The sequence below is a fragment of the Lepisma saccharinum genome, chromosome 6, assembly GCF_977018435.1.
Source record: "Lepisma saccharinum chromosome 6, izLepSacc3.1, whole genome shotgun sequence".
Lineage (NCBI taxonomy): Eukaryota > Metazoa > Arthropoda > Insecta > Zygentoma > Lepismatidae > Lepisma > Lepisma saccharinum.
In genome coordinates, this window is record NC_139234.1 from 93321654 (window position 1) to 93348936 (window position 27283).

The 27283-nt window shown below is 37.5% G+C and overlaps 1 protein-coding gene across 2 annotated transcripts in view; it reads left to right on the forward strand.

Moving 5' to 3' along the window:
• LOC145988933 (calpain-D-like) overlaps nucleotides 1-27283 on the forward strand; it is an 85135-nt gene that overhangs the window by 50906 nt on the left and 6946 nt on the right. Inside the window, exons 9-11 of one of the 2 annotated variants that reach the window (XR_014441801.1) lie at nucleotides 3392-3588; nucleotides 14286-14381; nucleotides 20853-20985. Coding sequence is in view for 1 of the 2 variants with exons in the window: in XM_083124232.1 (XP_082980358.1) it covers nucleotides 3392-3588; nucleotides 20853-20998; nucleotides 23623-23801 (522 nt within the window). In the remaining variant the exon portion in view is untranslated. Of the gene's footprint in view, nucleotides 1-3391; nucleotides 3589-14285; nucleotides 14382-20852; nucleotides 20999-23622; nucleotides 23802-27283 lie in introns of those variants that run through there. The other variant, XM_083124232.1, reaches the window with a different exon arrangement.

A 27283-nucleotide genomic window follows, 5' to 3' on the forward strand; every position in this document is an offset into this window, starting at 1 on the left:
GCCAGGAGAAGGGAATTGTAAAACTAAAAATTATACTTTTTTCTATGGTGGTACTGAAAATCATAATTTTGGAACAGGCTTTTTCATAAATAATAGAATTATCTCGGCTCTTAAAACAGTAGAATTTATTAATGATAGGATATCATATGTAGTTTTACAGGGTAGGTGGTGTAAAATTATTTTAATAAACATACATGCACCAACGGAAGATAAAGATGATAATACTAAAGATGATTTTTATACAGAGTTAGAACAGGTCTTTGATAAATTTTCTCAGTATGATATGAAAATTCTGTTAGGTGACTGTAATGCACAGATTGGCAAAGAAGAGACATTTAAACCCACGATTGGTAAAGAAAGTCTTCATGAATTAAGTAATGATAATGGTATAAGATTGATTACTTTTGCAACCTCAAAGAATTTAATTGTGAAAAGTACCACTTTTAAACATAAAGATATCCATAAATATACCTGGTCTTCTCCAGATGGTAAAACTCATAATCAGATAGATCATATTCTCATTGATAAGAGAAGGCATACTAGTATAATTGACGTTCGTACACATAGAGGTGCTGACTGTGCCAGTGACCATTATTTAGTAATTGCTAAATTAAGAGAAAGACTCTCAGTGATAAATCATAAGCAACAAAATCTAAAAGTTCTAAAATTTGATACAGGAAAGTTTACTGATGAAAGAATTAAGAAAGATTACCAAATTAAACTGTCAAATAGATTTGATGTTTTGCAGGATTTAAATGATGATGAAAATATAAATGAAACAGACGTAAATAAGAATTGGGAGCACATACGTAATGCAATAGAATCAGCAGCTAAAGAAAGTATAGGATACCATAAGCCGAGAAAAAGTAAGCCATGGTTTGATAATGAATGTCATAATCTAATAGAAATAAGAAATCAGGCTAGACTTAGGTGGTTAAATAACTCTGATGATACAAATCTAAACAATTATAATAGAATAAAGCGAGAAGTTAACCGCACGTTTAGAAGTAAAAAAAGAGATTACTTGAAAAGCAAAATTAACGAAATTGAAACAAACAGCAAAAATAAAAATATCAGAGATTTATATAAAGGTGTAAATGAGTTTAGAAAGGGGTGGCAACCTAAAGTAAACTTGATAAAAGATAAAGACGGTGATTTTCTAGCTGACCCAAGTGATATTCTAAATAGATGGAAGAACTACTTTAATGACCTTTTAAATGTCCATGTAGGAGATAAATCAGAAGTGAATGAAGTACACACAGCAGAACCTTTAGTTCCAGAACCTAACTTGACTGAAGTTAAAGATGCTATTAAAAGGCTAAAGAATAACAAAGCACCTGGCATTGATTTTATACCAGCTGAGTTAATTAAATATGGTGGAAATTCATTAATATGTCAAATTCATAAATTAATTTGTTTAATATGGAATAAAGAAGAAATCCCTCAACAGTGGAAAGAATCCATAATTGTTCCTGTGTTTAAGAAAGGTGATAAAATGAACTGCAATAATTACCGTGGAATTTCTCTACTCTCAACAACATATAAAATATTATCTAACATTCTTTTAACAAGACTAACCCCATATGCTAATGAAATTATAGGTGATTATCAATGTGGATTTAAACGTAACAGATCAACTACTGATCAAATTTTTCACATCAGACAGACACTTGAAAAAAAGTGGGAATATAATCAAAATGTCCATCAGCTATTCATTGATTTTAAAAAAGCATATGATTCAGTCAAAAGAGATAAACTATATAATATATTAGTAGAGTTTGGAATACCTAAGAAGCTTGTTAGCATGATAAAAGTATGCACCAGTGAAACAGAAAGTAAAATTCGTGTGGGTATTAATATGTCTGAAAAATTTACAATTCATGATGGGTTAAAACAAGGAGATGCATTATCTCCATTGCTCTTTAATTTTGCCTTAGAATATGCTGTTAGGAAGGTAAAAGAAACTAAAGAAGGACTAAAATTAAATGGTGTGACTCAGTTGTTAGCATATGCAGATGATGTAGACTTACTGGGGGATGATGTGAATACAATTAAGAATAATGCTAAAATATTTTTCAAAACTGCTAAAGAGATAGGTTTGGAAGTTAACAAAGAGAAAACTAAATATATGCTTACAGGCCGAAACCAAGTGTTAGGTAATAATCAAAATCTAATTATTGATAACAACTCGTTTGAACCAGTTTCCAAATTCAAATACTTAGGAGTAATATTAACAAATGAAAATTATATTAAAGAGGAAATAAAAAGTAGGCTTAATTCAGGAAATGCATGTTACTTCTCTCTTCATAAAATTTTGTCTTCTCGTTTAATATCTAAGAAACTAAAAGTTAAAATATACAAAACAGTAATTTTGCCTGTAGTATTATATGGGTGTGAAACTTGGTCCCTTACATTGAAAGAGGAACATAAATTGAGAGTATTTGAAAATAAGATCCTTAGGAAAATATTTGGACCTAAAAGGGATGAGGAGACAGGTGAGTGGAGAAGGTTACATAATTTAGAACTACATAATTTGTATTCATGTCCAGATATTATTAGAATAATTAAATCAAGAAGACTTAGGTGGGCAGGCCATGTGGCACGAATGGGAGAGGAAAGAGGAGTTTACAGGATTCTTGTTGGGAAACCTGATGGTAAGAGACCTGTAGGAAGGCCAAGACGAAGATGGAGGGATAACGTTGAGATGGACCTAAAGGAAATCGGTAGGGATGGAAAAGAGTATATAGAACTTGCTCAAGATAGGGAAAGATGGAAGGCCTGTGTTGCTGCAGCCATGAACCTTCGGGTTTAAGAAGGCTAGAGAGTTAGTTAGTTAGTTAGTTAGTCTCTAAGACCTACCTTGTACTATCTTCTTGTGACACAAATGCGAGCTTGTTGCAGTTACACAGTAAAGGCAATGTGTTACTCACTTCCCTATTCAGTTACATGCAGATGAAATAATAAAAGATATTAAAACTTCCATCTACGTGTTTTTCTACCTGTCTTTACTGCAGTTTGACTATGTGAAAGAAAAAAAACACATTGCCTGAGAAAACTGTGATGTGTAGTCAAAAATTGCACAGTGTGTAGTAATGAAATGGCATGGGTTGGTGACTCATTGTAGATATCTGCTCTTGGTCCACATAGCAACAGGTAACTCGTTGAAAAAGTATGATGTCATTTGCTCTTGATTGGCATGGCAACAACTTTACGATCTACAACTAAGAAAGCCATTCCTTGAACCTGAATTGTACTACCCATTATATACAAGATATGACTGTTTGTTGCTTTTCCCCTTCAAAAACCAGGGTGTGCATAATACACATGTAAATACAGTAATTTTAGAATTTTGCATAAGGAGCTTTTTATGATATTTAATTTTGTTTTCCAGAAATTCGGAGAAGTCGCAGCGTTCTCAGCTAGATCTTTGTGTTGTTGTGTTCAGAACCTACAGCCAGGCTTGTCCAAACATTGGACGTCTTGTAGAGCACAGTAAACGCCAGGTCCGTGGTTTCGTTGGATGTCATAAAATGCTGGAGCCTGATCTTTATGTGCTTGTGTGTCTGGCATTTAATCACTGGCATACAGGTAGGTGCCCCATGACTTTCTTATAAATGCTTTCTGACACAAAAGGTAAAGGTCATTTTGATCTCTCCCACCAGTCTGGTGTTAAAATGTGTAATTTGCTGTCACAGCTGTATGATGTAATAGTAGATGGGAGAAATTGCAGATATTTAACCCTTAAGTAGGACATTGATAATCACACAATTTTCTGCATTCTAAAGATATGTGCGTAAAAATAAGCAGGACGTCCTGGGTCGAAACTGCTGGCATGTGCACTGTGCCTCGCTGTTTTGCAGTCATGTGCTATCTCGGTCAGGAGTGAAAACGAACGCACGGTATTAAGAGTCCATTACCTAGATAAATAGCTTTTTGAAAACTTTATTACCACAATAACAACATTACACGTGCTTGTCCCGTTCAAAGTAGTCCCCCATGCTTGCAATTCAGTGCTCCCATCGTTTCTGCCACTGTTCGAATTCCTCCTGGAATGCATTTTTTGGAATAGCTCTTATCAGTGTCATCGTGTTCTGCTGAATTTCATCTACACTTTCAAAACAAAGTTTCATCAAGGTTTTTTCAATTGGGGAAACAGAAAAAAGTACGCTGAGGCCAAGTCTGGAGATTAATGTGTGTTGGGCACGATGGTTATTCCATGAGCAGTCAAGAACTGGCAAGCAAGCAGTGTTGTGCGACTTGGCACATTGTCATGCTGCAACACCCAACTCGTGTTTTTCCACAGCTCAGGTCTTTTTCTGCACAGCAAACACCTTGAAACTTCAACGTAGAGCTCCTTGTTTACAGTTTAACCAGGAGGAACAAATTCATGATGCACTACACCTTGCTAGCAAGAAAACAATCAACATTGCCTTCACGTTTGATCGACTCATGTGCACTTTCTTCGGTCAAGGTGAATCTTTCCCAACCCACTGCGACGATTGTGCCTTGGTTTCCACGTCGTAGCCATAAATCCAAGTTTCATCTCCTGTTATGATTTTTCATACGTCTTTCCAAGGGTTGCAAGGCTACTGTGCTTAACTCAATAAAATAAACTAATTGCGCAAGGCAGAAAAAAAAACTTCAAATGACAAAAACTATGTAATTTTTTTATTTTTCGAAATGTTTGTTATGGAGTATTCTCAAAATCAGTCTTCACGAAATCGAGAAAAATAACATGTGAATCAAGAAATCATAACGCACAGTTTGTGAAGATAATTATTATTACTATGTTGCATGTTTTTTGCTGTTTCAATAGTAGAATAGTTATTTGGTGCGAATAATACTCAAATAATAGTACTTGCCAGGAGATATGATGATCTACATATGCATCCCACTACCATTATAATCATTTTAGCATGCATTGTGTTTTGATTTGGGACTGCTTGTAACTGATTGCATATATGTGGTTTACTGACACATAGACAGTCATTCTTCAATCTGGTACAAACTATTCAAGCTATGCAACTGCAAAATCCAACCCTGTTGTTGATGACCTGCGAGGGGTGGAGAGGCTACTCCTTGAAAATTTCAAGCAACATCTCTGTTCTGTGCAACTGATAAGCAAAACTGTAACTTTTATTTTGCACCTGATACAAGAATAAACATCTTGAAAACTCAGAGCAAAGCTGGAAGGAAATGCATACAAAGTTCAATATAATATAATCGCTGCTTTTCTTCAGAACCATTCACATGCTGCAAATAAATAAATCACACAATACACAATGTAAGAATGGACGCTGAGACTGATAAAGAAACACACAAAAAGACAAAAAAAACAACAGGTTTTTCAAGGGTGTTTGACCTCCAGAATACTCCTAAATCCAACAATAAATCATCAATTAAAGGGAGCGTAAATAACGATTTTGATATGTAAAAATGAGCAAGTTTCATAAAGCTTGTTTTGAGTTCATTTTATGCTGATGGGTAGGGAGACAAATTTATGGTAAATAAAAACTGAGGAGAGTGGTAAATAAAATGTTAGATCAGCGGTATATACCAGCGGTGGAAAAAAAATAATTGGCACACACTTTTTCATTATGAGAGGAAACAACATACAAAAGATCTATAAATTGATAAACTACTTCATTTTTATATACTGTACTCATACACAAGTACTTAGCTGTCCAACCAAAAAGAAAACATCAACACAAAATCACTTCATTTCTAAATTGCATATCTCAAGTGATTTATTCATTGTATGTATTTAAAGGATATTCTTGCTGTCCAACAAATAAAATAATCACTACTGCACATACACAAACACATGTTGAAAATCACATGATGATAAACAAAATTCATTCATGACTGAACACAAATTACCCCATTGTTTCCCTTGATGTGCAGGAACAGACTAATCTTATCGCTGCTACAGCTAGCAAGTTCAATGAAACTGGAAGTTGAGTAGACATTCGGGGGAAGAAAGGAATGCAGCCTGACAGGGAGCGAAGTTTTCGAACGGAGATTATGTGCATGGAAAATCCAAATTTGCAGTGTCTTCCTGATGTGATCGAAGATAAAACGTTCTTCAGCTGCAAGTGGTAGGAAACTTTAGGCAAACATATCGTTACAAATCGACAGTTTGCGCACTCAACCTCGATTGCCGGTTTTTGCGTGTTTTCTACTTAATTTGATGATATTTCACGGTTATTTCACGAAAAAGCGTTCATTTCGTCGAAAAGCACACATTTCGCATTACTTCGCGAATAAAACTCATGGATATTTCATCATTGGGGGTGTACTTACGTGCAGAATGTTCAAAATTGCATCTTTTTTCACATTTCGCAATTTCGCACATCGCGAAAATTCAATGTCCCTACTGATGGGCTAAGCAGAACTAAACACAGTTTAAAGTGGAATCCAAATCATTCTACATGTCACTATTGAAAACTCAATTAAGGATGCTTTGATTGATTTACATCAAAGATCTGCAAGGCTTCCTGCAATGTAAACAAATGGGTCGGGAAACACTTGGGGGAGGGGGTTGTTCTATGCATTTATTTCGTATCAAAGACTGAATGTTTATTTTGTTATTCTTTTTTAAGCTAGGCTAGCAGCAGTCTGAATTGAGTGATTATCAAGTGTGACACTGTTTAATGTGTCCTCCAGTCCATATTCGGTGCAAGTTTCAGGGTGGATTGCTATGCAAATCAAGGAAGAGTTACATTTAACTTGGACTGCACGCTGGAAAGGTGGAAGGGTGAATATGAAGTTGCTTGATGCAAAGAAAACGTGACTTTTTTATGATGAATTTTAGACTGCCAAACATGTGGAGGTGGAAGAAAGAAGGAAAGCTTTATTGTTCACTTGACTTCTCCCCCACTTTTTTTTTGTCTAGTGCCATTGTGTTGTGTCTCCTAAGAAATCTTAGCTCGCCAATTAATTCTGTAAGGGACAATGCTCTAGTAAGCCCATATAAAATTCAACATTAATTCTGCCCGATTATCTCAAGACTTTTGCTTTCACCAGTGTGACTGGTGTTAAGATTCTACGAGTTTCACGTGTAATAAACAAGAGATTATTTTCCTTTCTGTGCACAATGAAAACAAAATGTCATTTTTTAAAGACACTTTGGTGAAAACGTTTTAATGTTTTATTTTCTTTCCCATAACATGTCTTGTGCATAACTGCTTGTGTAACTATAGTGTTACTGTCTCCTAGGATCTCTATGTCCATGTAAGCTGCGTGCCTTCATTTTGTGTCACATTTTTAGTCTAAAAATTGCATGGCGTACTTGAGACAATACGGTTTCTTTAAAACTTCCAATATTATTTCATAGTACGTGTACATACGAGGGTCGTTCAAGTCAATCGGGGACTTTTTTTAAAAAAAAATAGAAGAAAAAATTTCAAAGAGTGGTAACTGGATTTATTTTTCCACATAACCCCCTGCTACAGTTATACACTTATCCCAGCGTTTAACTAACGACTGGAATGCTTCGGCATAGAAAGATTTATCATTACGGCGGAACCATTGTAGGACAGCATTCTTCACTTCATCATCAGTGTTGAAATGTTTTCTTCTAAGGAATTCCTTCAGGGTTCCAAACAGGTGAAAATCACTTGGCGCTAAGTCAGGACTATAGGGGGGGTGTGGTAATATCTCCCAGCCGATTTCCTGGAATGTTTGGAATGTGCGTTGAGCGGTATGCTGTCGTGCATTGTCTTGCAAAAAGAGAACACCCTTTGTGATGAAACCCAGACGTTTCTTCCATAAACTCTTATGCACATTACGCAGAACACTGCAGTAATACTCACTGTTGATAGTATAGTATTGATACTTGCAATTTCACGACAGGTTATGCGACGATTGTCCAGGATCAGCTGCTCCACGCGCTGAATGTTCCCAGGAATGACTGGCGTGGGCTGTGATCCACCACGACCGGGATCGTCAGTAATAAAGATACGGCCATCTTTGAAGCGCTTACACCATTCAAATGTCTTACTGCGACAGAGTGTCTCATCACCGTACTGAGCCTGAAGTCTTCTGTAAATTTCAGCAGGTTTTCTGTCCTCGATCACTAAAAAACTTCATCACAACACGCTGTTCCATGTACACGTCCACACTGTTGTCCGCCATCTTGAATAACGGTCTATGCAGAAGCGCGGGAAATAAGCGCCGCCTACCAGTAACAGCACACAGTTGATAGTTCCTACTGCATGCAAAACCTCCAGCCTAGGCATCTATTTAAACCTGGAAAAAAAATAAGTCCCCGATTGACTTGAACGCCCCTCGTATAAAGCTTATTTTGTGAGTTATTACCAAGTTTAAAATATCTGCTGTGGGAGTAATTTATACTCTTAATTTATTTCCACCTGATGTAACGTTTTTAATATTCAATATTATAAACTCTACAAAAAGTGAAAATTGACGTAAAATATAGTACAATTTTCGGCCATCAGAGGCCGCTGTCCTCGATTGCTCGACCGGTGCTGCCTCTCGCGGAGCACTCGGTATATACGGGCTGGACGTAAAACCGCACACAGTGCAACAGAGGAGCTGATACTGACTGGAACGGAACTCGACCACTCCCCCTTTGGTCACGAGAAGCCAGCGAGAGACGTACCTAGCCTGAGTCCTGTGAAGACGGAAGCCTTCATTGCTCGCCACTCGTAAAATGGACTGCATCTAAGGGAATAATTACGGTGATTGGAGTGCGGCATTGCAGGACCTTTTTGAGGCTGAACTTTTCTCTTATATAGGTACGTAAAATAATAAAAATAACCTTCCGCTAAAAAAGCTCAATTACAGAAAGCCGGATGGATTAATGGAAAACGACCTAGGCATATGAAAAGGAATAAGAAAGATATAATCTGTGTAGGAACATGCAATATCATGACTATGCTAAAACCTGGAAAAATGCAAGAAATAGCTGACCAAGTGTTAGCAACAAAGTTGCAGATAGTCGCATTACAGGAAGTAAGATGGAAAGGACAAGGAGAAATCAAGAAAGATAAATACTCTGTGTATTACAGTTGTAAAGAAACTACGGGTCAGCATGGAACTGGATTCCTAGTAAAGAGAGAAATGGTAAAACATGTACTAGGATTTGAACCGTGTAGTGAAAGAATATCTAAACTTAGAGTGAAGGGAAGGTTCTGTAATGTGACATTTATAAACGTGTATGCTCCAACAGAAGAGAAAGATGATGACATTAAAGATAAGTTTTATGAAGAACTGCAAGTAGTGCAAGATAAAACCCCGAGACATGACCTGATAGTCCTGTTGGGAGATTTAAATGCAAAAATAGGAAAAGAGGATGCATTTAAAGAAGTAACAGGTAAACATACATTGCATGAGATAACCAATAATAATGGAGAATTAGTATGTAACTATGCTATTGCAAATAATATGACTGTAATGAGTACACAGTATGAACATAAAAAGATACATAAAGGTACCTGGGTGTCCCCAGATGGGAAAACTACCAACCAAATTGACCATGTTTTAGTAAACGAACATAAAAAGGAAATGGTGCAGGATGTAAAAACAATGAGGGGTCTGAATTGTGATTCGGATCATTTTTTGGTCAAGGCAGTAATCAAACAGAAATTAATACCTGTACGAAAAAGTATTCCAAGACAACAGATAAAATGGAATAAAAGCAATATGCATAGTAAATAAATTCTGAAACAATATAGGAAAAAAATGAGTCAAAATTTGGAAAACATTATTGATACCCAAGATATAAATGAAGATTGGAAACAACTCAAAGAAGCTATTCTGAAAACAGCAACTGAAGTAATACAAAAGCAAGATGGTAAACCAAGGAATGAATGGTGGGATAATGAATGTAAAATGGTAATAAATCAGAAAAATGCTGCACGACAAAGATGTTTACAGAGACACACAAGGGCAAATTGTGAAGAATATGAGAATAAAAGGAGAATTGCCAACAATGTATGCAGAAAGAAGAAAAAAGAATGGATAAATGATAGAATCAAAGAGATTGAGGAATACCATAGAAGAAAGGATTCAAGAAATTTTTTTAAGGCTGTGACATCTCATGTAAGGAACTACACTCATGCAACTTCATTATGTAAAGATGCATCTGGAGAAGTAATATCTGAGAAAGAAAAAGTATTACTCCGTTGGAAAGAGTACTTTCAGGAATTATTAAATTGGGAACACTTACCGTCTGAAGATGAAATACCCGAAAAATTGGAAAATGATACTGAAATTCCAATACCAACATATGAGGAGGTAAATAAAATCATAAAATCCTTAAAAATGAATAAGTCACCTGGTTCAGATAATATCACAGCAGAACTGATAAGACACGGAGGATATATGATAAGGAATAAAATTTATAATTTGATACTCAACATATGGAATAAAGAGGAAATGCCACAAGAATGGCTACATGGTATCATTTGCCCAATCTTTAAAAAAGGAGACAGGTTGCAGTGTAATAACTACAGACCAATTACGCTTCTGAATGTCGCATACAAAATCTTTGCAATTCTTCTACAAAATAGAATCTCTGAAATTACAGAAAACAAATTGGGTGAATATCAAATGGGATTTAGACCAAATAGATCTACAGTTGATAATATATTCATACTGTGACAAATATATGAAAAATGTTATGAATATAATATTGAATTGCATAACATATTTATAGATTTTATGCAAGCATTTGACTCAGTAAATAGAAATATAATTCCTACATGTCTAAAGAAAATTAATGTCCCAAACAAACTAATAAGATTAATAAAGTTGACATTACAAAACACTACAGCAGTAGTAAAAGGAAACAATGATTTTAGTCAGAAATTTGCAATAAATAGAGGAGTAAAACAAGGAGACCCATTATCAGCAACTTTATTTAGCATAGTCATGGATGAAATGATTCAGAAGTTGGAAATCGGAGGAAACATTTCAACAAGATTAAGACAGATCTGTGCATATGCAGACGATATAGTAATTACTACAAGAACTAAGCAATCAATGGTGGACTCACTAGTGAAACTAAAGCAACAGGCAATGAAATATGGACTAATAGTGAACGAAAAAAAGACAAAGTATATGAGATGTACAAGAAGAAAAAGCCAACAACAAAAAGAGGATATAGATACAATGCACATAGAGCAGGTACAGTCGTTTAAATATCTCGGGTCAATAGTAAATGAAAACAATGAAATCGAAGAAGAAATTAAAGAAAGGATTGCAGCTGGAAATAGAACATTTTATGCGAATAAGAAGATATTCCAATCAAAACTAGTTTCCAGAACAATAAAATTAAAGCTGTATAAATCCATAATAAGACCTGTGGGTACATATGGCTGTGAAATCTGGGTGCTGAAAGAAGATATAATTCGAAAACTAATGATATTTGAAAGAAAGATATTAAGGAAAATATATGGCCCAACGAGACAATCTAATAATATATGGCGAATAAAAACAAACGAAGAGCTTGAAACATTAATAAAGAGTAAGAATATAAGAAGATTTATCAAAACACAAAGATTGAGCTGGTTGGGTCATATTGAAAGAATGCCCGAAGAAAGAATTGTGAAACAAATTTACAATTGGAGACCTATTGCTACAAGATCACAAGGAAGGCCCAAAACCAGATGGATAGACGATGTCAGAAATGACATAAGAAAACTGAAGACACAGAACTGGAAGAAATGTGTGTTGAGTAGAGAAGAATGGAAGGATGTAATTGAGCAGGCCAAAGCCCATAAAGAGCTGTAGCACCTTATAAGAAGAAGAAGAAGGTACGTAAACTCTCTGCTGTGCTACAAGAACTTTATAATTGTGCCAACGTTCGAGATCGTTTCCCCCCCCCCCCTTTATCAAAAGTAAAGTTTATACTAATCTTTTTTTGCATTAGTCCTGCTACGTGAAATAAGGATAAGAATTGTTCACCAAAATTGTCGAAGAGTGAATTGGGTGATTTATAAATTTGAATTTTGATTCACATCATATTCCCGTCGCCCAAAGACTTATTGCGTTCGAAAAATTGAACTTTTAACATGTGCGCCTTTACTTCCTTGAATCGACGAACGTAACAATTGCATTTTAGTCGACGTGGTAATGTAATCGTTCCACCCATTTGACGTTCCAATTTTACGAACTAAGACTTTGGTTAAATTTTCTTGCATACGAACAAAAGAAATCTACGTATCCTCTGCAACGTATATCACCTTATGCGGGACGCATGTTCCTTCCCTCCTTTACACCTTCCTCGGTAGCATTTGAATCGGGAGAATTGAGTTAATGTTAATGAATGGCAAAAATAATGCCGTAAGGTAAATCAGGGTAATAATCTAAATGAAGACTTGCACCGCAATTAACATACGTGGGAAATAATTGGGAAGCATTTGTTGATTGTCTAATGTGGATTGTTTAATTGGATTTAAGTAATAGACGCATATGCATTTTTGTTACGGATGATTAAATGATGCTCGATAACTGTTGTAAATTAATTGTACACGCAGGACGTGTTTGTAAATTTGACGTGCTCTCACGTCATTCATGTGAATAGTGTTTTTGGGCTTACGCTGATTGTTCTGTTTTGACTCTTTTACGAGCTTTTTGCTGTTCATGAAATACATATAGTAATTGATTAACGTAGTTGTCTTGTTGATAATTCACAAATATAAATTGACCTTTTTCCTTACTTGAAAATGGTAGTAAGTAAACGAATGCGTGCATAAAACACAAGACACGAGTCTAAGAGATGATTGAAATCCAAGGTTCCATTTTTGACAATTGTAGACACGGTCGACAAATAAAGTTGTGATTGCCGTGCAGCCGATTTCCAGTTTAAATATCGCGAGCGATCACAGCTAACTCCCACTATAGCATCACAAAATTGGAATCAGAGCACGGTTGCAATCGATCTGGTGTGTGAACATTACCTTTGCTGCAGTCTTGAAATTGTGGGACATCGAAATTTTTTTTCCCTCCCTTTTTTTTTCTCTTTTTGGTCTGTAATCTTTTTAAATTTACTGCCCCCTTTAGATCAATTAGTTTTTTTTCCCCATTTAACATTATATAGGGTGTCCTTATAATGGCCCCTCCTGAGGAGAGTAAAGTTCTTGACGCTGGATGCCAGACGGCGTTGTCCTTTCCGGTTGTGCCACCTTCGGTGGGTACTAATTTTTCTGTACCATCGGCCCCTCCCGTTCCGCCATTGCACCCTAATTTGTTTCCCCAACCCTTTTACAGATTCCCTGAAGTGCCTACTCGCTCTTCATTTGCATATAATGTATATCATTACACTGAAAAACAGGCACAATCTTGAAAATTTTGGATAACTAGAAGTCATTTAATCCGAAGTTGACATTTTTGGTCTCTTGAACTTCGTATTAACGAGGTTTTCCTTTACATATGTGAAATTATGATCCATCTTTCTTACATGTTTAATGCTAATCTTTAATGATGTCCCATTGAGTGGCTTCCCCTATGGTGCAGTGGTAGCATCTTCGACTTGTAATTAAGGGTGGAGGCACATAGTGCTTCGGATCCCACTTTAAACTGTAGGTCCAGTCCCGATTAGCCTTACTGTGCACCAACTCATTAACTCATTATACCACAGTCTGCAGGAATGTTTTGAGCTATCCATACCTTTCCAATGTTTAATTGATATTTCATATGAAGAATGGCCCCTTTTTTTTATACTTCCACTACAGAATCTGGTTTGTAAAAATGTGAGATTTGTCCCAAATCACGTTCATAGTTGCTACTCCAGATGTTGGTTCACTTCTATCTGTCATCTAATTGATCAAACTGTTAAATCTATACACATCTGTTTAATCTGGTGTTTTACATCATATACACAAGGAATATTTAAAGGAGGAAGAATGTATGTCTTGTATCCCTGTTAGTGGGATAAAAGTTGCTTAGATAGTTTATGTGGTATTCTATCATAAATTTCCAGAAGTGTCAATATGTTGCGTTCTGTGTAATTCTTACTTAATCTTTTACTTTTATTGGTGATTGTATTTGCTTCTTGTAATAGATCTTCTTCCATATTTCAAGTTTGAATGATCTTCTTTCTTTCTCTCCCCCTGTGTGTACATGTACCAAAAATAATAATCATGTTCTTCATATGTTTATTATATTAAGGTTTTGATGAAGGTAGGGCAAGGATCCTTCATGATCTTTTTCTGTGTGGATGGATTGCACCTAGTTTGTCCGTAAGAAGCTGTGTGTTCTTCATTGTTGTAAATAAGTAAAGTACGATCAGCATGCCTAACATATCTAATGTTCTGCAGGTATAGGTTTCGAAGAATTTCAATCTCCGCCAAGTTCATAACAATGTTGGCCAATGAAGCTGAAAGAGGATTCTGCATGACTAGGTCATCGATCTGGTAGTAGATTTTTCTTTAAAATTAATAATAACTATTAGGTAATATTTTAACTGAGTCTTCTTATGTACCTTCTGTTTTCTGGTGAACCTGGTAAGATTTATATATATTGAATTACGTATTAGATATTGGCACGTGTGAGTTAGATGTATTTCATCAGTTAGATATCATGACAACTGATACACTGCTACATATAGCCTGTATGAGATTAATATGATGTACTTTTCAAATGCAATCTTTCATGCAGGGGTCCATGGTCCCAATTCAAAATCTAGGTCCAATAGCCGATCTCCGTGGCAGAGTGATTAGCAAGGCATGCTACGATGCCAGGGGTCCCAGGTTCCAACCTCAACCCGGGCATGGGTGTTCTTTGTGAGTGTCCCTTCATCAATTTCATCACACACCACTCATCTGCATCATCGTGATTAATCAAAAGTGGCAGAAAAGTGACATACAATAACCTAATTCAGCCAATCTAGGACCAGGCTTGATTAGGCTATATATCATAAAGTGGACTTAAAACATGCAGTGATTATTTTTCGAACAGATCTTTAATAGAAAATGTCACTTAATAAATAAATTTTCAGAGGATATTTTAAACATGCAGTTGCAGTTGCCCCCCCCCCTCCCTAATCATGGACATCCGTAGATTATTTTCAACGGAGGGACAAGCAAGGTATTTTTCTATAGGGTATATTACCCTGATAATAGTGTTACTCCCACAAAAAGACAACACTTGAATTTGAAATTATCACATTAATGTAAATTACTATGACTGAAATCAAATTATATGTGTGAAATATATACTTTTAGCTTGACATTTGATTTCTAAGAGTGAGGTGTGGCCATCCTTGCTCCCCCTTCCAGACGTCCATGTCCCTACGTTATTAAATTATTATACTTTCACCTAGAAATTTAGTGTGGAGGAACCTTATCGCTGTAATTAAAGAATATTATACTCTTAAAGAAAATAAAGTATTTTCAAGCCGATTAAAGTTCAAAGCAACTATGGAGGAAGGGGATGCAGTGCCGCAACCACAGGGGGGAGCAATGAGCATTTCTCCTCCCCAACCTTGGACAGAAATCAATTCTAGGGAGCAAACATTGAGGTAAAACAATCAAGACTAGTAGAATGTAGCAGGGCAAAATGATACTCAAGATGAAATTAGTTTTTTATAATAGAAAATATCTTCCTGAGTGCGGCAAATCCAAAATGTAATCATGTAGCTTCTTCTCCACTTCTTTGATGAAACTGCCTTCAACTTTTCTTGCATCCGCCATTCAGTTACACTTGCCTCACTATGTCGAATTATCTAGCAGATTGCTTTCTTTTATAGAATAAACAAGGTGGTTACATAAGTGAAAGCTTTGGGGTGCAGAGGAGGGGAGGGGGTGGCATGTGTTGGTGACTCATTGTGTACAGAAGATGATATTCTTGTCTTGATCACATAGCAACAGGTGACTTATTGAATAGGTATGATGTCATTCGCTCTTGATCGGCTTGGCTTTACAACTTACTACTGAGAAAGCCTTTTCTTGAACCGGAATTGTACTGTGCATTATATACAAGATACCTGTTGATTTTCTCCATCAAAAACCAGGGTGCACATTATACACATGTAAATATGGTATTCATCTTAATTACCTACATAAATTTAGCCTATGACATGCAGAGGATATACAGTTTTATTACTTAATGAAAAGTCATGTGAAAATGGTAGCTCAAGCAGTTCAAGAAGTTGTAAATATAAATTTATGAAAAATTTTCAAGAATTAGAAATTTACAGATGTTGAGTAGTTTATTTCAAAATATGTATCAGTCTTCAAATTTATGGACCAAAATGTATGAGCGATCCTTTCAAAACCCTTGAATACTTCCTTAATGCTTTGTAAATGGAAATATAACCGCAGCTTTTCTATTGCAAATTAGAGGACCAAGGTTGAGAATTTCCACACAAGTACTACTTTCTCAAGTGAGTAAAGTACACAGGGAACATCAAATATTCTATATTTTATTTTTAACACAAAGGATGGTATTTGTCAAATAAAGATTATTTAAATGTCTACATAATCACTATCAGGTGAAATGTATTTCAAAATCACTCTTATGTATGAATCTTCAGTTAATTTCCATGGTGTTGTACTAGTGGTTTCCACTCCTAGCTTTGTGAGGAAGCCTGGAGAGAGAGATTGAAATATAATATTTTAATATGCTTTACCCCATCCTTACTAACACATGTTACACATAGTATGTTGTCATACAAGGTCTGCTAGTATGAGAGTCTGCCTGGAACAGCTGTACACCAGATGTTCACAAATCCACTTTGTCTCCTTCAAAGTAGTTCCCTTGGAAAGTTACAAACCCTCGTACACGTGTCTGCCAGATTTGGTAGCACTGTTGAAAGTGTGAGTGTGCTCTAAAGTGGTGTGTCGTGGCTCTTTGGATGTTGTGGATACTGCCATAATAATGTCCTTTATTTATTTATTTATTTATTTATTTATTTACTTCTTCTTTTGGATGGCGAAGTTAAGGCACAAGCTTTTTCTTACACTTAACCATCTCTACTTCACATTTTACAAATTTATTTGAAATATCTAACAGTTTACGAAATATAAAAGATCAAAATACCAAAGAAAATAAAAAAACACAAAAAGATAAAAAAAAACACAAAAAAGAAAAAAGACAAAACAAAAAAATACACATATATGCTGTAAGAAACGTAAAAAATGCACGTACAGCATGAACACACACATAACCAAAAATACTTAAAATACAGAAATGTCGTTCGGTGTTTAGCCTGCAAATTTAGATCAAGAACGGTTTCATTCTATTTTCTTTCCTTGTTTTCAGTACTGGTAATTTGCCTCCAGAAGATGGTTTCTTAATTTTGATTTGAAATTGCCGAGAGTAGAAGAGTTTCTTATGCCATTGGGAGGTCGTTCCACGCTCTGGTGGCAGTGACCGTGAAGGAATTTCCGTAAAATGCTGTCTTGTGGGAGGGGATGGTGAGGTAAAAAAAAAAGAAGAAAGTAAAATGCTCCCCTGTGCATAGCACCATGCCATGAAGGCGTATAGGGGGTGTGGGAGTAACGCCCCACACTTTCTTGATCCGGTCGTGAGTGGGGGTGATGTGATCAGCATCATGCCCCTGACCACCTTTACCCCCCAGGGTTTCCCCCAGGAACCCATGTTATTCGATGCTGGGTGGGCGCCGGGTCCGCTTCCACTGTTAGAAAAGTTCCCGGATTTGAACCGGCCGGGGATCGAACCCGGGACCTTCAGCATGGTAGTCAGACGTGTTACCGACTGAGCCACCGATTCCCCGCGGCGGGGATGGTGAGCAGGGAGTTGTTTTCGTGAACTGGTAGCAAAGGTGTGTGCTGAGCTTAGGGGTTGAAATTGTGAAAATAGGTAAGGGGGTTTTCTTGAATGCACTATTTTGTAGAGCGCTGTAAGAGCGTGGAAGCGACGGTGTGTTGAAAGGTCGAACCAGCCTAGGTCTTTGAAAGCCGGGGTAAGGTGGTCAAAATGTTTGATGTTATAAATATAACGTACACATGCATTTTGTATTCGCTGTAGATGTCTTGCCGGAGGTCAACATACGTCAAGTCGCAGTAGTCTATTTCCGACAAAACTAGCGATTCCACAAGTGTTTTCTTTACCTCTTGGGGTAAGATGTTTTTTAGGCGGTACAGTGAGTGTAATGCTGCGTAAGATTTTTTGCATATGGCCTTCACATGGTCACTCCAGGTGAGGTTCTCGTCCACAACAATTCCCAGGTCTTTGACCGAAAGTGATAGTGAAATGGGTTTTCCGTCTACAAGAATGTCCGGGATGGAGGACTTCGCTGTTGTGGATATGAGGTGCCGTGAGCCAATTAAAATACATTTAGTTTTCTCAGCATTTACTCGTAGACCGTTTGCCTGAGACAACTTGCAGAGGTTCATAATATCAGTGTTTAGGGCTTTGATGGCCATATTGATGTTTGTTTTAGGGAACGATAAGTAACATTGGACGTCATCAGCATACAGATGGTAATTCGTTGATTGAAATGTTTCCGATATATCATTTATGTACATGGAGAACAGTAGCGGAGACAAAACGCTTCCTTGGGGAACACCGCAATTTTTTGGCAGCCACGACGACTAATTTTCAGAAACTAATGTGCATTGCTGTCTGGCTGCTAAGAATGATCGAGTCCAGTCAACAGCGGGTTGGGAGAAGTTGAAATAAGATGACAATTTTGCCAGCAGGATATCGTGGTCGACGGTTTGGAAGGCTTTGCTGTAATCGAGGAGAACCAGCATTGTCAGATATCTCTCATCCATCGCTGACCTTACGTCATCCACCACTTTAATCAGTGCTGTGCTGGTGCTGTGTTGTGGGCGAAAACCGGACTGGAAGGGGTTTAACATATTTTTCGATTGTACATAATTAAAAATTTGCTTGTTCAAATACTTTTGACAAAGTGGGGAGAATACTGATCGGTCGAAAATCTTGAGAGCGCTTACTGGGTTGGTGATTTTAGCCAGGGGGCGTATGTGAACGAGTTTCCAAATATTTGGGAACGTGCCAGTATACAGTGATGTGTTGAAAACGTCTGCAATTGCAAATGAAATGTGGGAAACTATACATTTTAACATGTTTATAGAAATTTCATCTGCTCCGGTTGCATTGGATTTTATTTTATTAATTGCAGTTTGGACCTTAGCATGAGTTATAAAACAGAAATCAAAACTTTTTTTGTTTTTGCTTTTGTGAACACTTATGGAGTTGATCGTACTTTTCTTAATTTTAGGATTTATGTCTGATGAGTTCTGAAAATGACCATTTAGTTCTTCAGTGGAAATGCCAATTATTTAATTTCTATCACGTTTTTTCCCAACGCCGAACATTTTAAGTTTGTTCCACAGCTATTTCGGTTGTGATCTATAGTTTAAGAGTTGTCCGCACTGACTGCAGATTTGATTTGAGTACGGACTTATATTGCCTGTATGCTACATCCCTGCGGGACATCAGCTGCAGGATCTCGGGGGTAATCCACGGGCTGGGAATTCTCGCAACTCTCTTTCTTTTCACGGGCGCGTGCTTGTCGTAAATCTGTAGGATGAAGTAGTTTAGGAAGTTCACTTTCTCATCCACCGTTTGAAAAGAAGCGACCAGGTGCCATGGCATATTTGCTGCTTCAATATTCAGGGCTTGAATGTCAAGTCGTTTAAAATCTCTGAGGGAGATTACTTTTGGTTTGTATTTATATGTTTTAAGAGAATAGGACATAAAAATAAGATCGTGCTTCGGTATGCCTGGGACTGGTAATTGTCCGAAATTTAGAATTTTTTGTGGGTTAGTTGTTAATATGTGGTCAATAAGAGTTTCGCTTTGTTGAGAACGATGTGTAGCTTTTAACGGGCAGGCTGACAGGTTGAGAGACGATATGGTGTCTTTGTAATTCCATACTTCCGTTTTGGAGCTCAGGTACTTTCATCTTCAAATTCAATTTTGTGAAAAGAAAGAGGTCAGCTGAACTAAAATAGGTGAGATTGGGCAGGTTGTGGAACCACAGGAATGACCTGACTGAGAGAGCATTGTGACACGGAGCATTATTGTGGCACAGCATCCATTAGTCGGCAAAGTCTGGGCAGACACGTCACACTCTTTTGCGGAGCCTGTCAATCACCCCATGGTAAAAATGTTGATTAAGTCTGCGCTGCAGAAACAAACTCCCTGTGTACGATCCCTTCACTGTCAAAAAAACACATCAACATTGATTTGATTTTTGATTTGCTCATTCTTGTTGTTTTTGGACGTATCAGGGTTGTATTGAAACACCCATGACTCGTCACCCATTATGATGCGTTTCAACATTTGTTCATCGTTCTCAATCCACACTGCTGTTAAACTGTACGCTCCATTGCCTACAACAAGTTGCTATGACACAATTAATTTACGGACTGTAGGCCTAACACTACTTACGCTTTGCCATCCACCCTTGTACTGGCAAAAAGCCAAGGTCAGATGCATTACGTCCTAACCTGTGATTCATTACAGTGTTGCCAGTCTCGGTACTTTTTTAACAGACCTTGTATGTCCTTCTGCACAAATTTTCAGGAAAGCTGATTGAAGTTTGATGCATTTGAATTTTGAATGCACTACAAGAGTTGGCCACACATTTATTTTATTGTTGATAATTCACACCACTTGACATTCAGATACATATATCGCTTCAGAATGTGATACATTAACATGTACGGAACATGATAATGTCATAAACTTATTTTTGATGAAAAGTGTAGTTATGGCAAGACAGCATTCAGCCGGCAACGTGTAAGTTGACTGTGATAATTTCAGCTTGAAAAAATAATGTAAGTTGGATCACCAAAATCATTAGAAATCACTATTAAGTAGGGAGCTTTTGTTTGCTGACCATAGTATCTTAATTTGTGTCAAAACTGAGTATTATTCTTCTGTTACAGGTATAGACAATGCAGCGCTCTATCCAGAATATGTCCTCGCTATCCATAGTTCAAAGCGTCTTTTGGTTGAACAAATTTCACCACCTCCTTACATACTTGCCGATGCCATTATCAGCTTAACGTTAGCAAAAGGACAGAGACATGAGGTAGGTCCACTGCATGTCCACATTGAGTGTAACAGTGCATGATATTGCCGTAACATGATAGAAATATGAACTAGAATTGCTAACAGTTAAAGAATTGAAGGTTAAAGCTAATGTTCACCGTGCCATGAAGGCACATTTATGGGATGTGGGTTAGGGCAACACACATTCTCGATCTCTGACATTTTGGAGGTGATGTGATCAGCACCATTCTCCAGCCACCTTTACCCCCAGGGTTGCCTCCAGGTAGCCATTGATTTGAGGCTGGGTGAACCCCAGAGCCACTTTATGCAGGGACGATGCCAAAAAATTCCGACCTTAGATCACCCACCGTGGAAATCGAACCCGGGTCTCCCGCATGGCAGTCAGATGCCCTACCCACTAGACCATTGCAGCTCCCTTGTTAAAGAATTGAACATACAGGAATATTATTTTTCATGCAATAATAATATATTTAAACACTTTTGATTCTTAATATTGTGTTCACTGCATAACAGAAATGTATTAGATTTTTATTTGCAAATCACAAGCACAGGGTGAGTGAGAGAGTACATGTGAGGGAAGGGGGCCACTGGGTTGAATTTTAAATAAAATGTATTGAAATGGAAAACAAATTAATGGGACATATCTTTAGCAGAAAACTTGTATGTTCAAGATCAGGAAGTAGCAAATACAAAAATGTTCATTTTTAGGTCCGAAGTTATTACTTTTTGCAGAATTTTTCACCTTGAGTTATGTATTCAATGCCATATACATTTGATAATGCATTAATGTTCATAGGAAGAGCTCTTATCTTTCGACATAAATCCCCACAGGAATGTGAATTTAAGAAACTGCAACACATTCTGGACATCACCAAGCCCATGCACTCTTCACCCATAAAAGTGTAGTCATTTTCATAAACATGGAATTTGTATAGTTTAATATAAAATGTTGCTTTCCAATGCTTTTTATAACACAGGGAAACCTTGAGGCTTGTTCATCTTGTTGTTTTGGAAAATTTCTGTCAGAGAAGTTATAATTGACAGTTAATTAAACTAATTGTCATTAATGATAAATAAAGTAACTACCATTTCCTCATTCAAAGAGAATGTATTGCTCACCACATTAAAAAGATTGACATGTCTACTAATGTGTCTTATTGAGTGAATGCTGCAACAAAAAATATTTTACTAAAGAGAGAAGAATGTTAACTTGTTCCGAAAATGCAAAGCTAAGTTACAACATTGGTGTTTCTTCATGTTTGTAGAAAAAGACAGTAGTATAATCATGTAAGCGAATTACTAATGTTTTCCGTATGGGAACAACAGTGAAACAAGTTCCCACGTAGATGGTTCTTTGTTCTTTCTCACTCATCGTCATCTTTGCAGTTAGTCAAAAGTGGCAGAAAGCGAAGTAAAATGAACCAAATCAATCATAAACCAAAATTTGATAATCAGGCCGGCAAAGAATTAAATACATAAAGTGTGTATTGATCCATTATAGAATATGGTCAACTATACTCTCGTTAATTCAAATGTACAATTGTATTCTTTGAGATAGAATATGTAAACCACCTACTTGGATTGTAGCTATATCTTCCTATCCCACAATACATAGCAATGTAGTAAATATAAGATAAGAATATCAGCTTATTTTAACCTTTAGCAGACAGATTGTTGATATTTCGACCACTCTGGAATTTCCATTCAGGACAAACGATCGATATATCTACCTGCACCATGAGGTGACAATTAACACACCATTTCTTGAAAACTACACACGATATTTCAGTTCTGTCTCTTTTGTTCATTAGTTAACCATACTTGACTTATGAAACAATATATCCATTGTTACTATTATTAATAAGCGGAGATTGATTACTAACATGTAATAATGAGTAAAAAGCAATACTTATGCAATGTGCAACAATTTAGGGTCCAGGGGCAACGTGAGGGCTAAAGCCCAAAGTTCGAAATTTTCTAAAATTACATAAAATTTCCGAATGCTGTAATTTCCATGCTTCCCTGCAAATTTGGTCCATCCAGCCTCCATAGGGCTGACGCTAGAAGTGAAATTCTGGATATTGTTCCGTAAGCTGGCAATTCTGGCGCTCTTAGACATTGCTTTTATTTTTTGAGCCAAGAAGTCTGTCTGTTATCAACGAAACTTTGCATGGTTGTAGGCATGTACCATGACTACATACTACATTTTAAATTCATTTTGGTCTATTCAATTTTCTTCTTCCTTTATCACTAATTATTGGGAGGTACAAAGTACAAATTTTATGTCTGCTAAAAGCCCTGTCTTTAAGAAAGAAACCTAATCCGATTTAATCTCTCTAGGACAATTAGTTCTTGAGGTATATTTTTTTTGTACTTTGCGGCAAGTTTGAAAAACACATGCTTGAAACAGTCCCTTTCTCAGTGGCTATCTAGTCACACGAGGCTCCATCTGCTAAACGTTTTAAGATTTCAAGTTTCATTTGAGAAACAATTGACGCAAGTTGAGCATGGACACTTGTCATTGTGATTTACATGTAATGTGACACGAAAGTTAATTTTTCATATTGTTGTCTTTTCTATTGCTGCTTAAATTATAATTCTCACATCATCAGTGTTACTAATCATAATCATGTGTTCTTGTAGGGCCGTGAAGGAATGACAGCATATTACCTTACAAAAGGTTGGGCTGGTCTTGTAGTCATGGTTGAAAATCGTCATGAAAATAAGTGGATTCATGTAAAGTGTGATTGTCAAGAAAGTTACAATGTTGTGTCAACACGTGGGGAGTTACGAACAGTAGATTCAGTACCTCCACTACATAGGTAAGTTTGTTTTCAAATTTGTTGTACAGGTACAGACACTTCTGGATTATGACGTTTCCATTGAAAGTTAATGGGAGTGTTACAACCCAGAAGTATCCGTGACTGTACATATGAATAGCATGCAACAAACATTGTAATAACTTCATTATTTTTTACTGTCAAAATTTGTAGTGTGGGATATTTCCAACATATAGTTTCATTCCATGCCAGATCATTAAGTACACCACCTCAGGTTTTGTGTTAATAGATGAAAGCAGGCCTAGCTAGAATTGATCTCCAGGCGGAGCTCACAGGTTATCAGAGAGTACTTTGTAGAGCAAGTCCATTTTCGAAAGTTTAACCGTATTAAATTAAGTTAAATTATGTGTGTGGGGGGGAGGGGGTCCTCAAGTTAATGTAAAACATAAAATTTAGAAATATCATGCAAATACTAGTTTTTTCTATATCTTCTAAAACATCTCTTGAAGCGTTAAATTGACTTCTACTGACATAATCTCTTACTACACACTACTTCATACTACTTTTGATGATCATGCAAGAAAATATACACAATATTCAATCATAGTGCGTACAGTACATTCCACCCCTGCCCGAAGCAATAAAACTCCCCTTCGTTCCCAAAAATTGGGAGCTGGTGACCTTTGACGCAGATGTGGAAGGGTCAATGAAGGTATAGATAAAAAAGTTCCCTTATAAAAGAACTTTCTAAAGTCTAGAGAATCTTCTACCTAAACTTCGGCTCATAAACAAGATGAATGAAGTTGCTGTCTGTATTTTCACTTCACTGCAAACAAATGACACAAAAAATAGTTTTACCTAATGACCTAATATCAAGAGGCTGACAGCACTGCCAAGGGGGTTGAGCACCCTCCCCCCCCCCCCCCCAGCCCCTGCCTGGCTACAGGTCTGGATGATAGAAAAAAGTGTTTTCAAAATTTAAACATTAGCCCCCATCATGTTTTTCTATTACTTTTTACAAGCTTGAGCTTACTGACATTGGAAAAAGGAAAAGGTTTGCTACATGATGTTGAAATGAAACTTGTAGGTATTTTGTTCCCCTATTTACGGAAATATGTTTGTATTTACTTACCTGAAATTTTGAAATTTCATATTCCACGTTGCACAATTTAATGGTTAAATCCTATTCATTTCGAAAACTTTCTGTCTTCATTCACTAAAGGTACGGCGTCTGGAGCGGAGATGGTACCGCATCACAGCTTTGTTTGTTCCTGGGCAGCGGTAGTTGCAATTTCTCTCGTTCGGAGGCTCTGGTGTGTGTATCCTGGTTTGTATCGTCTGCTGTGCTTTCTGCTTCCTGTTGTCAGATGGCGCTGCCAGGTGGTGGTTGGGGGAACTGGGCTGTGCTGCTTGGTGCGGTGCAGTTCCTGTTCCCCACGTGGCTGGAGGGGGATCTGCATCTTTTCTTTTTCTGCTCTTGTTCCGCAACACTCCACCCTTACTGGGCCACTTCTGGCAGGAAAAACCCAAATATACAACTAAATAGGCTCGTTAATCCTGGGTTCCCATCCCGTTCCTCACCCGAGCGCTCAGAACCAAAGAATCAATCACAGGCACGAACTTACTGAATTAATGTTGCAGGGTGATTGCTGTAAACTCGCAGAAATGGGCTTTATACATTTATTTACAATTCAACAAAGCAAGGCTCGGATTCTTCCAATAATTCTCTAATTTACATTATTTACATACCTCTAACTTGAGCCCCACGGCAGAACTGCCAAGTGGAAGCTAAGCATCGGCAGAACCGCCTCGGGATGCTCTTTCTCATGGGAGGCCACTGAAGACTGAAGATCACTCTCCCTTTTGTTATCCGGTTCATAAACACGCTCTGTCCTGTCCTCTGTCAGATGCGATATTTATACTTTCTCCCGCGTCTCATGGGGGAAGGCTGAAAGTTCAAATCTAACTGCCTCTTTTAAACTACATTGAACCATGGAAGAACCCCAAGCATAAAGAATCATACAGAAACACAAAAAGAAACAAAAAAACAAATTCTATTTGTCTGGGATCTTTTTGAGGATAGGGTGCCAAGTCGGGTGTGCCTGTCCATTGTCCAGGTTCAGTGCTTTTTTCTGTTGGATTATAGCATGAGTTTCTTTGACAGTGTTTTCTATGACAGAGCTGGGTTGGGTGAAGTATGGATGTGGAGGAGATGGTGTGGTTATTGAAGTAGAGGTGTTGAGAGAGGCCTGATTTTGGTGTGTTTTTTGGCATCTTTTACGTGTTCATCAATCTGTTCTTGGACAGTGCGGATGGTTTTGCCAATGTAGGTGTTGTGGCATTGGCATGTGGCCTTGTAGACACCAGGGGATGCAAGTTTAGGTAGGTAGTATCTCTTGCAATTGGGTAGTGCTCTACTGATTTGGGTATAGGTTTGTGTGCCAGTCGAATGTTGAAGGGTTTAAGGGCCTTGGCAAGTTTCCCTGATGTGGTGTGGTGGTATAGAAATGCGATCCATTTGGGTTTAGGATTTTGGTTCGGGTTATCTCTGTCTCGTGGGTGTCTGAGCTGGGATTGTGCTTTTGCACATCACATGGATAGCTGACGTTCGGTGTAACCGTTTTTTAGTCCTATTTCAGTTATGCATGCTATTTCATCATAGAGGTCATCTTCTGTGCAGCTGTGTGTGAAGGCTCTTATGTAGAAGTTTATCCATACTCCAGCTTTCTGTTTTTGTGGGTGGTTGGATTTTGCATGGATGTACTGGGTGCCCGAACCTGGTTTCCTGTATACGGAAGTGATGAATTTGTCTTGGTGTCATTGTATGCTTAGGTCAAGAAAGTTGAGGCAGCCATTTTCTTCCCTTTCAATGGTGAAATTTATGTTAGGATGTATGTTGTTCAGGCCAGTTAGGAGATGGTTGAAGTCCTCTTCCTGTTTGTAAATGACTAGGGTGTCATCGGCATATCTTCTGTATCTTATATGTGCAAACTTGGTAGCGTGAGTATCGTTTTCTCTGCCACACCTCCACTCCACAAACCACACCGTCTCCTCCACATCCATACTTCACCCAACCAGCTCTGTCATAGAAACCCATGCTATCATCCAACAGAAACCAACACTGAACCTGGACAATGGACAGGCACACCTGACTTGGCACCCCATCCTCAAAAAGATCCCAGACCAGAAAAAGAAAAGATGCGGTGCGCATACTCGACCCCCTCCAGTCACGCAGAAAACAGGAACTGCACCGCACCGAGCAGCACAGCCCAGCCCCCCAACCACCACCCAACAGCACCACCTGACAACAGGAAGCAGAAAGCACAGCAGACGATGCAAACCAGGATACACACACCAGCGCCGCCGAACGAGAGAAATTGCAACTACCCCCACCTGGGAACAAACAACGCAGTGATGCGGTACCATCTCCACTCCAGATACCGAAACCTTAAGTAAATGAAGACCTAGAGTTTTTTAAATTAATAGGATTTAACCATTAAATTGTGCAATGTGGAAATACGAAA